Source organism: Sebastes umbrosus, chromosome 7 (genome assembly GCF_015220745.1).
Source record: "Sebastes umbrosus isolate fSebUmb1 chromosome 7, fSebUmb1.pri, whole genome shotgun sequence".
Taxonomy (NCBI): Eukaryota; Metazoa; Chordata; class Actinopteri; order Perciformes; family Sebastidae; genus Sebastes; species Sebastes umbrosus.
The window spans coordinates 25,116,932-25,129,339 of NC_051275.1; the positions used below are offsets into that span (position 1 = coordinate 25,116,932).

Below are 12,408 nucleotides of genomic sequence, written 5' to 3' on the forward strand. Positions count from 1 at the left end.
GATGTGTAAACAAACCACCGTTTGCTAGCTACCACAATATCCATTATGTAGTTGCCTCAGATGTATGAACACTAGAAATTGCAGCAGTGCAAAAGACAATTTTAATAATGTAGAATCTCTACAGTTGTGGTTGTGAGTTCAATTACAGTGTGCTAACCTACAAGTATACCAACCAAATCTATGACAATAAGGCCCAGATTTAAAAGAATTTGAAAAAGAATAAATGGAAAACATAATATACTTGTTATATCATGACCCAGAGTCATGTGTAATCCCCCATCAATGTTTATAAGGTTGGGAATTTTACATTCTAGCACATCTTCTGACCCCGAAACAGAAAGATTGAAATGAAACAGCTTTTTTTCCGTCTTCACTTCTCCCTGAAGATATCCCGTAGGAAAAAAAATCACAGTCAATTATAGATGCATATAATGCATTATTGAACAGTGTCATTTATTTCACCTTTACGGTTGAGCTCATGAAAAATTATGCCAATTACTGATTTCCTCTCGGGCAATGTAGTAAGTGGTTGGGCCCTGCGGCCGTTTGTTGGGGCATGACACGGCGCTCTTTGTGAGGTCTGCGGGGGTGATGTACCTGCGTCACCGCCGGACCATTTGTGGCCTGGCTCCTGAGCTTAGTCAATTAGGAAAACGAGTAGCGCGGTGATATGCACCCTTCCACCAGAGTCCATTTCTGTTTTTTAATTAAATCAATCTCGCTATCACTCAGCCAGTCTAAATTGAGTTGCTCTCACGTACTTTTCATATGTGAAATAGACGAATATCAAAACAGCCATGACATAAATCCTAATCCAATTTCTCCGATGCCTGCACAGAATAGAAGCTTTCCAAGCAACCGCACACTTCTTCTTTGATCTACTTCCATCCAGCCCGTTTGCTATTGTGGCGCTGTAACGTTCAAAGTATCAATTAACTAAGTAGCCAAATTGTATTTGCAGAAAACTTTGATGTGTGCCAGTTGTGTCTGTCACATTTTTTTTTAATGAAGAAAATGTTTAATTTGTGCAAATTATTTTTGCAAAACAGTCTTTGTCTTCACTTACTTCCCCGAATTCCCTCCATATGATCGCTCAGTATCATCAAAGCAGGATCTCCGACTTCATTTTGCTGACACATTACAATACTAATGCATAAGCCACATTTACAAAGAGTCTTTAGTGTAATCACCAGAATATTTCAAGCATTACACACAAAGAAAATGTAACATCAGTAAAGGCTGTTTTAAAATATAGACATGAGTGATTTCAAAGTGTCTTCTCCTTCTCACTAACCTTGAGCACCGTCCATGAACAGGTGGGGTTTTGATCTCCCCCCACCCTCATGGCTCCAGTCTGTATTATCAACAGAGCACTGAGAAGATTGATACTCCCCGTGCCAGCTGGAAAAAAGAGAATGAATCAGAATTTAATATGACTTTGATGTATTATTTTCATCTTGGCCGGTGCCACAGACCCGCTGAGAACTCAGCACACTATCCCACCGCATTTTAAAAGATTAAAATTGGCTAAAACTTTTTGATGTAAGAGACTGTACAGGAGTGTATACAACAGTTCCTCTGCTGGGGGCCTACTGTACTTAATATTTCATTGAAGTCAAATATGTTAAAGAACCAGTGTGTTTTCGTACTGTATTATTGTATTTCGTACTGTAATACGCTGTGGGAGATTCACACAATCTGCCATTTATATTAAGATAAGATAAGATAAGATAAGATAAGATAAGATATTCCTTTATTAGTCCCGCAGTGGGGGAATTTGCAGTGTAAAGCAGCAAAGGGGATAGTGCAAAAAACAAGAAGCATCAGCTAACAAAGTAAAAAAAGAGCTAAACAAAGTGTAACAAAATATGAACCATTTAAATAGAAGGAAGTATAAAAATAGGAGCAGTATATACAGTATTGACAATAAACAGACTATTAAAAAATTGCACAAATGGAAATGTTATTGCAATGTGAAAATGAAATTGCACAATGAGAATGAAAAGTTGTCCTCCCAAGCCGTGTCAGGGAATTAACCCTGCCGTGACCTGGATTGTTCACTACAATGAGGATTAGGGTTTAACCAATTCAGGGGAAAAACATTTTTTTCCAAGATTCATTCACATAGGACAATGTTTTGTTATAGGTAGGTAGATAAGTAGGTAGGTAGGTAGAAGGGCTGACCCGAATGCTTCGAAGCTTCGACCTTTGCCATGGTAATCGATCTCCAAATCAGTATTCAAATTCTTTGGGGTTTTTTTGTTTAGTTTTTTTATATATATAAGTATAAGTATGTAATAATAAAGTATAAATCCTAAAATAGCCCATGAAAAAAGGCAAATAATCCCACAACATTACGTTATTTTCAGGTGGATATGCTATACGCTGTTTGTCATGGGTAGAGGTGCGTGTTTGTACAGTAGTGCGGCAGCAGCACTGTCCCGGACACTGAAACGGGGGCGATGGAGACAGACAGAAGAACATGTCAGTCTGCTGCGAAGCCCAAAAAAATGGTATTCGGGACAGCCCTAGTAGATAGATAGAAAGATAGATAGACGGAGAGACAAATAGTGTGCATTGTTGCCTATTCCATTTTCCTGGTGTAATGATGGGAAAACATGCACCAAATTACATCCACAGTATCATATCTATAGAGAGTGAACATCTAACATGCACAGAAATACGTGCAGAACCAGAGGTGCATTGTTAGTCGTCACCGTGTGCAATTCACAGATGGAAGTAACAACTAGTTTTGTGCAGCAGTGAGTCAGGAATGTGCATTGTTAGCATTTACAAATGAAATCAGCATACATACAGAGACAGACAGACAGCAAGCAGAGTCCTGCTACTAAACCAAACCTGACACCTTGATACAAGCTGTACTGCAGTATTTCACCATCGTGCTTGCAGGATGTCGATGGTTCCTTCATTTTCTGGCATGTAAAGTTAAATGTTTGAAGATTTCTATCCCATTTTAATATTAGTTTTATTGATTTGCACTTGTTATTTTGCAATTGTGTGCATCTCTGTGTATCTTTGTATACTCCTGTAGACATCTCTACATACTTCGGTGTGTCTATATGTTCACTGTCCACGCAAAAGCAAATAAAAAACAGTTGAAATAGATTTATATCCCAGTAGAAGTGCAAATTTGTTACAGGGACTAATAAAACAGCTACATAAGTAAACACAGTCTCAAATGTCTGTCTATTAAAATGGGCTATACTTTACTTAAGTAAAAGTAACGTTAGTAATGTAAAAATGTAGTAGTACTACAAGTAAAAGTTATGCATTCAAAACTTAAACGGTTACTTAAGTAAAAGTATTGTCTGCAATATGTTATGTTGTTATGCAGAATCACTCCTTTCAGAGGCGATATTATTTGATATATTATATTATTGTGTTATGATTAATATTATTTATGCATTAAGTTTGTAAGCAGTATTTAATTTTGCAGCTGGTCCAGAAGTAGCAAAAAATAGAAAGTAAAGTACAAGTAAAATTACTTGACTAAATTTACTTTGTGACTTTCCACCACCGTCACTAAATATTACCATATTGCTATCAAAACAAAAATAAAAAGTACCCTTTTCTAGCTTTTATGGGTCACTTGTCCTGGTCTTCTCTTTGCCATACCAACCCATATTATTAAATGTTTGCATGTCTGTTTGAACAAAGTTTCACCCATATTTAACTCTGTCAATACAGAACTTGATGAGTACGAATGATTGTGCTAATATCCTAAAATATTGTGCACACCTTCTATCTTGTGTTTTTCCCCTCTTGAAAAATAATCAAAATTCTTAACTGTGCCAGCCTGAAATTTTAAGCCCTACACACCATAGTACATCCACACAGGTGTTTCCACTCATTTGGCTGATTAGACCCGTCTCCAGGACTCCTCTTTAATAGTTTTGTTGCATCTGTCTTACAGCAACTTCTAGTATGCCTTTCTCATTCGTATTTTGGTGATCTCAATTTCTAAATTACAAAACTCTGATAATCATAAAGAAAACAATATAAATACATTGTGTGTGTTTTTTTTTCATAGCCATCATTAAAATCATATTTCACAATGTAATAATGCATGTGGTTAGACATCAATTATTGGACATGGCTCCCTCTTCTTTCCTCTTTCATGTTGATGAAAAAATCCACATTATCTGAATAGGTTGCATGTACCCGTTTCTGTAACACAACGAGTGCAGAGTTGTTTGCATTTCAGAAGTGGTGCAGATCTCCAATATGTCAACAGTCTTGTAGGAAAATGCTGCAGTATTGATCTTTAGTGTGCTAATAATTTTTAATGAGTAATCCTAATTTGTAACAACAAATGAGTGTTTGTGTGGATGTGCGTGTGTACTGTACATGAGCAGGTCATTGGAGTGTATCATTGCTGGTTGAGAGCTGCTGGAGCAGAGAAAAGGATGGAAACGTCTGCAATTTGAAACCTTGTTAGGAATTTATGAAGTGCTAAAATGTTTTCTCCCCAGGGAGGGTCCAAGCCAGCTGCCAGTGCCACTGTAAGCCATTTAGTGCAGAGCCTCTGGGCTCGTCACCAGGCTGAGATGGCAAGCGAGATACACACACAAATACTGGATATACAAGTGTTTTTCTCCAAAAATCCAGACTGTCTCTCAAACACAGAAGCTCAGATTGCAAACGTGCTGGCTTCATCCCTCTGAAATCAAGCAGCTGTAGATTACTACGGAGCTAATTGGTCCAACATTGACATTTATTACCCTCCTCTCCTCTGGAGAATGCTCCTGCACAAACTGCATTTAACGTCAGTCTCTTTACTGTGATGTTGGCTTGAATTAAAGCTTGAACATGATCAAGGCAGCTGACCTTATTTCATAATTGATAGTAGTTTATGTTAATTTAATGTTCCCGAGGTCCCAGGGATGGGAATACATTGATGAATCCTAAACTACCGATCATGTGCCATAAATAGAAGTGCTTACAGTGACTTTAGAGGAATACTAATTTGTGATTTCTAATTTTTGACATTTTCATACCAAATACCAAAAAAAACAGAATATAAAGAACCAAAAAACATTTTTTTGGGCCAAAAGTCTGTAATCTCTGCTCCAGATTTGTTTTGTTTTGAGAATTACATTCAAGGTTTTGCTTCCAAACTATTTACAGGATCAAATACAATACATGGTTGTAACCGTGAACATCCTGTGTTTCCTCTCTTGCAGTTTTCAGTGAGGACCTACATTCCAGCTTATACTTTGTCAATGCATCTTTGCAAGAGGTAGTATTTGCCAGCACCACAGGGACCTCTGTGCCCTGTCCTGCTGGTGGCGCCCCTCCTGCCTCGCTGCGCTGGTATCTGGCGACCGGCGAGGAGATCTACGATGTCCCGGGCATCCGCCACGTCCACCCCAATGGAACCCTCCAGATCTTCAACTTCCTGCCGTCCAGCTTCAGCAAGCTGATCCACGACAACACGTACTACTGCACTGCCGAGAACCCCTCTGGCAAGATTAGGAGTCAGGATGTCCACATCAAAGCAGGTGAGTCCACAGAGGAGGGCTTAGTGTAGTAGGAGTACTTGTAGTAATGGTGGGGGTGAGGGAAATAGCAGTAGCACCAGTAGTAGTAGTGTTGAGTAAATGTAGGTGTAGTTGTTATAGTTGTAATAGCAGCAACACTACTAGTAGTGATGCTTTTTTTTATAATATAGAGTTAAAATCAAACACTTGAAAGACAAAATAAAGTGAGTGTATAAATATGTGTTGTACAAATTAATTTCCAAAAGCATGTAATAAATCTGTCCTGTATCTTTGAAGCATGACTTTAGTCTAATGTATGGATGTGATCACAAAGATCCGCTGAATTTAAAGCATGTATGTTAAAAATATTAAAAGGCTTAAAGGGCCAGTTTGTAGCATTAAAGGGAGTCTATTAGCAGAAATGTAATATAATATTCACAACTATGTTTTCATTAGTGTATAATCACCTGAAACTGAGAATTATGTTTTTGTTAGCTTAGACTGAGCCCTTCATATTTGAGTATTTTTTAAGAAAAAAAAGTCAAAGTTCTCTGATTCCAGCTTTTTAAATGTGAATATTTTCTGGTTTCTTTACTCCTCTATGACAGTAAACTGAATATTTTAGAATTGTGGACAAAACAAGACATATGAGGACGTCATCTTGAAACACTGATCAACATTTTTCACCATTTTCTTCCATTTTAGACCAAACAACTAATCGATTAATCTAGAAAATAATCAACAGATTACCCGACAGTGAAAATAATCGCTAGTTGCAGCCCTAGAGCTGCGAGAGTTTGATCCTGGGTCCCAACCTGGACACCCACCCTGTCCCCAAAACTGAGAAAGAAGTATACAATAACAAAGTTGGTCTCTTATATTTGTATTTTTTTTCTTGATCTACAGTCTCACGGGAACCCTACACAGTCAGAGTGGCCGACCAGAAGGCTATGAGAGGCAGTGTAGCCGTCTTCAAGTGCATTATCCCTGCTTCTGTTGAGGCCTACGTCAATGTTGTATCATGGGAGAAAGACACAGTTTCACTCAACTCAGGTAAGACTAGTAATTCTTTGTAAATAGGGTAAATGGCTATTTCAATACAGAGCTTTTAAATAAATCCAGGGACACAACCTTTGACACCTTAAAAATCAAGTTGAATGTATAATATGTGATGGTAAAATACCAGTGTTGATGCTAAAATTACTTTGTAGAAGGGATTTTAGATATTAAAGAGCACACAGTGAAGCCTTTTTGTGCCCAGAACTGCATGATTAAATGTTTGACGGAGGGAGAGGTGTGTTGCTCTTTTTGGGGGGTTGTTTATCCCAGCACCCCTCCCTGCTCTGCTCCGCTCCGTGCTCTTTGGACACTATGTTCTGTTTCACCGTGAGTCATCTTCTTACCTGTTTTCTGTCGTAGTCTGCCATTACTGAGGCTCTGCAGCTCTGCACAGCCCTGTCCTCTCACTAGCCAGAGGATGTTGATAACTGTCACATTGAATCACTGAGCTTCTCTCTCCTACACACACTTCACCTCAACCAACTCCATTTTGAGTCCAGCAAGGGGTAAAGTGGAACAGTTTACATAGCGTCATTGACCTAGTTACCCTCCTTGTTTGCATCCAGTGGCACAGCGTGATAACGCAAGACACCAGAACGTTCTGCGGGTTGGATTTTGACTCACGTTAAATGGGATGCTTATCTCTTGATTGCTCCATGTACTGCCCGCTGGCTGATTTCGCTTCATACTGGGGCGTTCAGGGACCTGTAAGTGAGCACTTGATGTCATTTGACTGAGGGCAGAATCTGGGACGGTGTTTTGGTGGCATTTTAAATGTGTCTGCTCAAGCATGAAGATGTGTCTTCTGATCCATGCCAGCGACTTATTTACTCGAGGTTACTCGAGTTGCTCGCTGCGAGCTGCCGGTTGAAGACATTGCCTAATGTCACGGAGAGCGGGCAAATATGCAGCATGCAGATATGATTACGTTCCGTAAATGAAATGAATCATGTAGACAAGACTCGGAGATGATGTTTATCTCATCTGCGGCTGAAAAAAAAAGTGTCCATTATGAGGATGAAATGCTTTAACATTTAACTCCTCTACGTCTTTATCAAAAGGTCTGTCTGAATTAGGAAAGACAGCATCTCTTCATGTATGAATTCGAAGCGTACGCTTGTGTGTGTGTGCGCCATTCTTTTATGTTGAATACAATCATTGCCAATCATTTCTTAAATCAGCTCTTATTGTAGCGTCTACAATGACGTCTTTCCTTTTTTTTTTTATACAGCGGGTCTGAAGGCCTATAGAATATGCAGTGAAGTTGTGATGGATTATATTGTACGCTCGGTGTTCTTTTGAGTTCTTTCGCGAGCGTTCAAAAGAACAACGATATTGGATTGTCCGTGTTTACTCCAATAAGTATTGCAGCAGGCGAGTGCTGTCAAAAGCATGAGCACACTGTCAAAATCACTGCTGCTCCGCGATGAATATTTGATGGTCGATTCTGATGCATGAGCGGATTCACCTCGCACTGTTATGGAGAGGGTATGTTTACTCTAGGAGCGAGGGTTAGAAGGATGTGTGTGCGAGTGTGTGAGCGGAAAGCGTGCGCGAGAGGCCATCAGGATACCAACGGGGCTTTGCAATGGCAACTGGGTGCAGTTTGACCCAGCCTAGTTCCCCGACTCCTTCTCCAGCCCCTCTTTTCTTTTCTTTTTCAATTTTTCATGAAAGAAGACTTGGTCTCAGTGGACACAAAATAAAGCTATCCAACAGCCACACTGAATTATTAATCTCAGGTTTTTTGTTGGGAACGGTAACATCAAGCGCACTTCTCTACCCTCGCATTGTGCATCACAATGTGAAGAAGAAGAAGAGCAGTCAAGGCTGCAGATATTTCTCGACACCGCGGTGGTGTTCTTGAACAATTTATGTGGCAGATGTCACTTGATTATTAAGCAAATGTTGATGAACATCCAACCTGAAACATCCAAACCTTTGTTTAGTATCAGGTGTTAAATGTGCTTTTTAAGATCAGTAACTTAGAGCGCGTAGAAAGGAAACTGGCTTAAATCTTTGAATATCCAGTGATTCACATTAGGGTCAAAAATAGATGCATAATTACAGACCAGGGCCTGTCTTAATTAATCAGCTGTGATTGAAAAGTTAATTACAATATGAATTACCTCTCAGAATGAGGACTGCTTAGTAGTCATTTGAAGCGGCCTGTTTTCAATGTGAATGAGCACGACGTGAGCTCGCTGGGTCCTAATGTTGCCACTAACATACCATTAACCCGTCATGAATTTTAAAATGGATCTCGCAGCACGCAGCTTTCAAATGCCCGGCTCCGATCGCCTCTTCGCCGCTTTTGATAAACAATTGACAGAGCTAATAGAGAGATGAAAGAGGAAAAAAAAAAAAAAGAGAGAAAGACAGTAGAGCGGGGAGGGGAGGAGTCGAGCTGCGTCCTACTGTGTTGCTGACAGGATTTGATATGGTGGACCTTTATTTTAATGCATCGGTGTTGTCACATGCTTATGTGTGTAGTTTTTTTTACATGCTGCTGTGTGTTTCAAGTGGCCATGCTTTTGAAATAGGATGGAGCTGTGGTGTTTTTGTGTTTTTTTTCCCATCTACCTACCTTTTGTCTCTCATCATTCATGATATGAGGCGGCGTAATGAGCCGGGCGGCCTTGGTTGCAGAGAAGAGCTTCAACAAAACCAGCGCTTAGATATCGAAAGAGCTGCAAATAAACATGTTTCACTGAGACCTTGCTCTCCTTTAAGATGCATGTAGTTGTATTTTGTGCATAAACTTTGTGTCTACTTGCTGTAATATTTCAGATGTTCGAGTCAGTATTAGTTGAAATATATCAGCTCAGCTGCCGAAGATGATTTACCTAGCATGTACGATTGTGTGTACATCTTCCACACAGAGAGTTATGAATGACGTTTCTTTCCTAGAAGCAACAGTAGCGTGGAGTCAACATAATATCTGTAGCAAGTGAAACACACAGTGCCGCTCTGTGTCAACATTTGCATCTATTCAAATCTCGTTCTGTAAGTGAAGGCAACTTGCAAATGTGGAACCCAGTACCAATCCAACTGAAATTAATTTTGGGACAATACCACAAATTAGATTTTGTGACAATAGTGAAAGCTGGATGTTATTCTGTTCATCATGTAGACATGTAAAACAAATGTAATATTATGATTAGTTTACTAAACACACTCTGGTTTTTAGGTCAGGTTAACAACAGGTGAGGTATTGGTTATAATTTACCCTTTTTTTGCCCGCAACTGAAATTGCCTAAGCACAAATGTGAAGAAATGTTCAAAATTGGTCAAACCATTTGGCTGAAAAGTTTGTTTATCTTATCATACTATATCTAGTATTTGGGCACATGGGACTACTATTTTTGCAATATACTTCATTATATTTTAGGAATAAAACAGTATAGTCCCATGTGCCCAAATACTAGATATACTGTAGTATGATAAGAAAATGTCTGTATCTCAGAAACTACAAGGAGCACAATCAAGTATTTGGTATCTATGAACTCATAAAAAGTTGAATATCAAAGTTATGCACACCTATACAGTGTAAAAAAACATTTAATGTGGAAAATATTTAATAAATACAATGTTAGAGTTTTTCTTAATTTTTTCAAAAATCCTGATTTTGACTAATAATAAAAGAGTGATTTTTCATTTGATCTAAAAGTTTAATACTTAAAAGTTGTAGTGTTAAATACTTGCCCAAAGTATGTCTGTACCAAATTTCAAGACTTTTGACCAATCATAATACATACAGTCTTTGGGCACAAATTGGTTAAAAAAGAAACACATTTTCTAAAAATTCATTCAGAAAATCAAAATCATTTTGAATTAAAATAACTTACTTTTGTATTATTTTAATGTCAAATTACTGTTTCAAGTCATTCTTGGTAGGAAAATATATTTATTTTGTTTTTTTATAGCTGAACCAATGGATTAATAATTAATTAATGGATTAGTAGTCGATAGGCAAGTATTTCGATAATTAATTGTTTAAGTAAATATGGCAAAACACCACTGGTTTCAGCATCTCAAATATGAATATTGTCTGGTTTTCTTAGTCCTCTTTGATTATAAACTGAATGTCTTTGGGTTCTGGACAGTCACCATGGGCTCTGGGAACCTTTGACGGCCATAATCCATAATGAAAATAATCGTTAATTGCAACCCTAGAATCTTCATGCACTTGAGAGCACATTATTTGTCTCATTTAAGTGCATCATAGTGCTCATCTAGTGCTAACTGTGCTAAATGCTAGCTGTACCTGAAAGCAACACTGCACCAACAGTTGCTCATCTAGTAGGAAGCCTGACACAGCTTTAGATAAGGAAGTGCAGGCCGGACAGGCGGCCTGTATATCGCCCCTGGAGAGGACAGGAACAGAGGGGAAAGGTGAGGAGAGGTGAGGAGAGGTGAGGTGAGATGGGGAAGAAAAAAGACAGAGGAAAAAAATAGGAATGGAGGGAGAGAGGTCTCCTCTGGCGTGGACAGATAGGGTTTCCTCCTTGGAACAAACAAGCAGGCCTTTCATCTTTTCAGGCTGGAGATTAGGCTAGAGATGGAGGACGGGAAGCTTTATTCTGTATTAAGACGCTCGCTCAGCGATGCCGATGGAGAGGGAAGAGTCCATAAGCCATTCCTGCTTCCTGGAGGCGCCTCAATCTTGCTGTTCCTCCCCCAATTTCGTTGTATAGCAGACTGTGCAATGACAATAAAGGCTATTCTATTCTATTCTAATTGTATGCGGCTATATCACTTTTTTTCTCTTATGTTTGACTAAAGGTAGGGCTGGGCGATAATTCAATTTGATAATTTATCACCCTTCAATGTCAAGATATCGTGATACACAATTACGTTGTCTAAATTGATAACAGCAACACATTCTAACTCAGATCTCTCAGAAAATCGGAGATTAGTTAAATCAAACTATTGTCTTAATCGGATTACTCTGTATTTGTATACATGCACGTAAACATAGTCAGTGTATAACTGGAAATATATAGCTATTCATTTTGTCTTTATATTTCACTCTAAACTGTTATGTAGAGTTCTTAATTAAATGAGAAAATACTCACAATACTTTTCATTTGTTTACAAAATAAGGCTTTACAATGTTGTTATTTCATATAGACTATTCATTTATAGAATCACCAGAAAACATGCTATATCGTGATATATATCATTATCGAAATATGAGATGACCTATATCGGGATAGAACATTTTGGCGATATCCTCCAACACTAATTAAAGGATGGGTAATATTATGATACATACTGTGAGACAGTATACACTTGTCTGAGATTTTATCCATACTGGACGGCATTTTGGGATTTTTATCTGAATATTTTTGCGTCTACTTTGATTTGTGTGGTATTTAATTTATTTGTTCTGCAAAAACAGACAATACCATGTCTGTGTATTTTATTTATGAACAATTTCTCAATTGTTTTTTCCAGAGAATTTATTGTATCATGATATATATTGATATTTTTATATAAAATTACATATAACTTGTTGCCCTTAGTTGGACTCACACTAATTGTAGAGGGGTGAGTTTTATATTTCTGTGTATACTGTACATAGGATATCTGTTTTGTAATATATGTCAGACATTGTTTATGTTGCATTCACATTGGAAATAATACAGAGAGTTTTGTCAGTACCTCCTCTTCTCTCTTCCACTTTTCCTTCTCACCTTTTGCTTTGTTTTCTTCTCTCGTTTCCTTTTATTTACTCCTCTCTTCTTTTCTCCGTCCTCCTCTCCTTTCCATCCTCCTCCGCTGGCCTTGACTGTCGGCCTTCTCTCCTCTCCTCTCATCTCATTGCATAACCTGCTTGGCACAG

At 38.4% G+C, this 12,408-nt stretch overlaps 1 protein-coding gene across 2 annotated transcripts in view; it reads left to right on the plus strand.

The window, feature by feature from the left end:
- The window catches only part of dscamb (Down syndrome cell adhesion molecule b), a 147,350-nt gene that overhangs the window by 18,012 nt on the left and 116,930 nt on the right, over positions 1–12,408 (plus strand). For both annotated transcript variants that reach the window (XM_037775855.1, XM_037775854.1), the window contains exons 2-3: positions 5,205–5,522; positions 6,408–6,554. In XM_037775855.1, the coding sequence (XP_037631783.1) occupies positions 5,205–5,522; positions 6,408–6,554 (465 nt within the window). The remainder of the gene's footprint in view (positions 1–5,204; positions 5,523–6,407; positions 6,555–12,408) is intronic.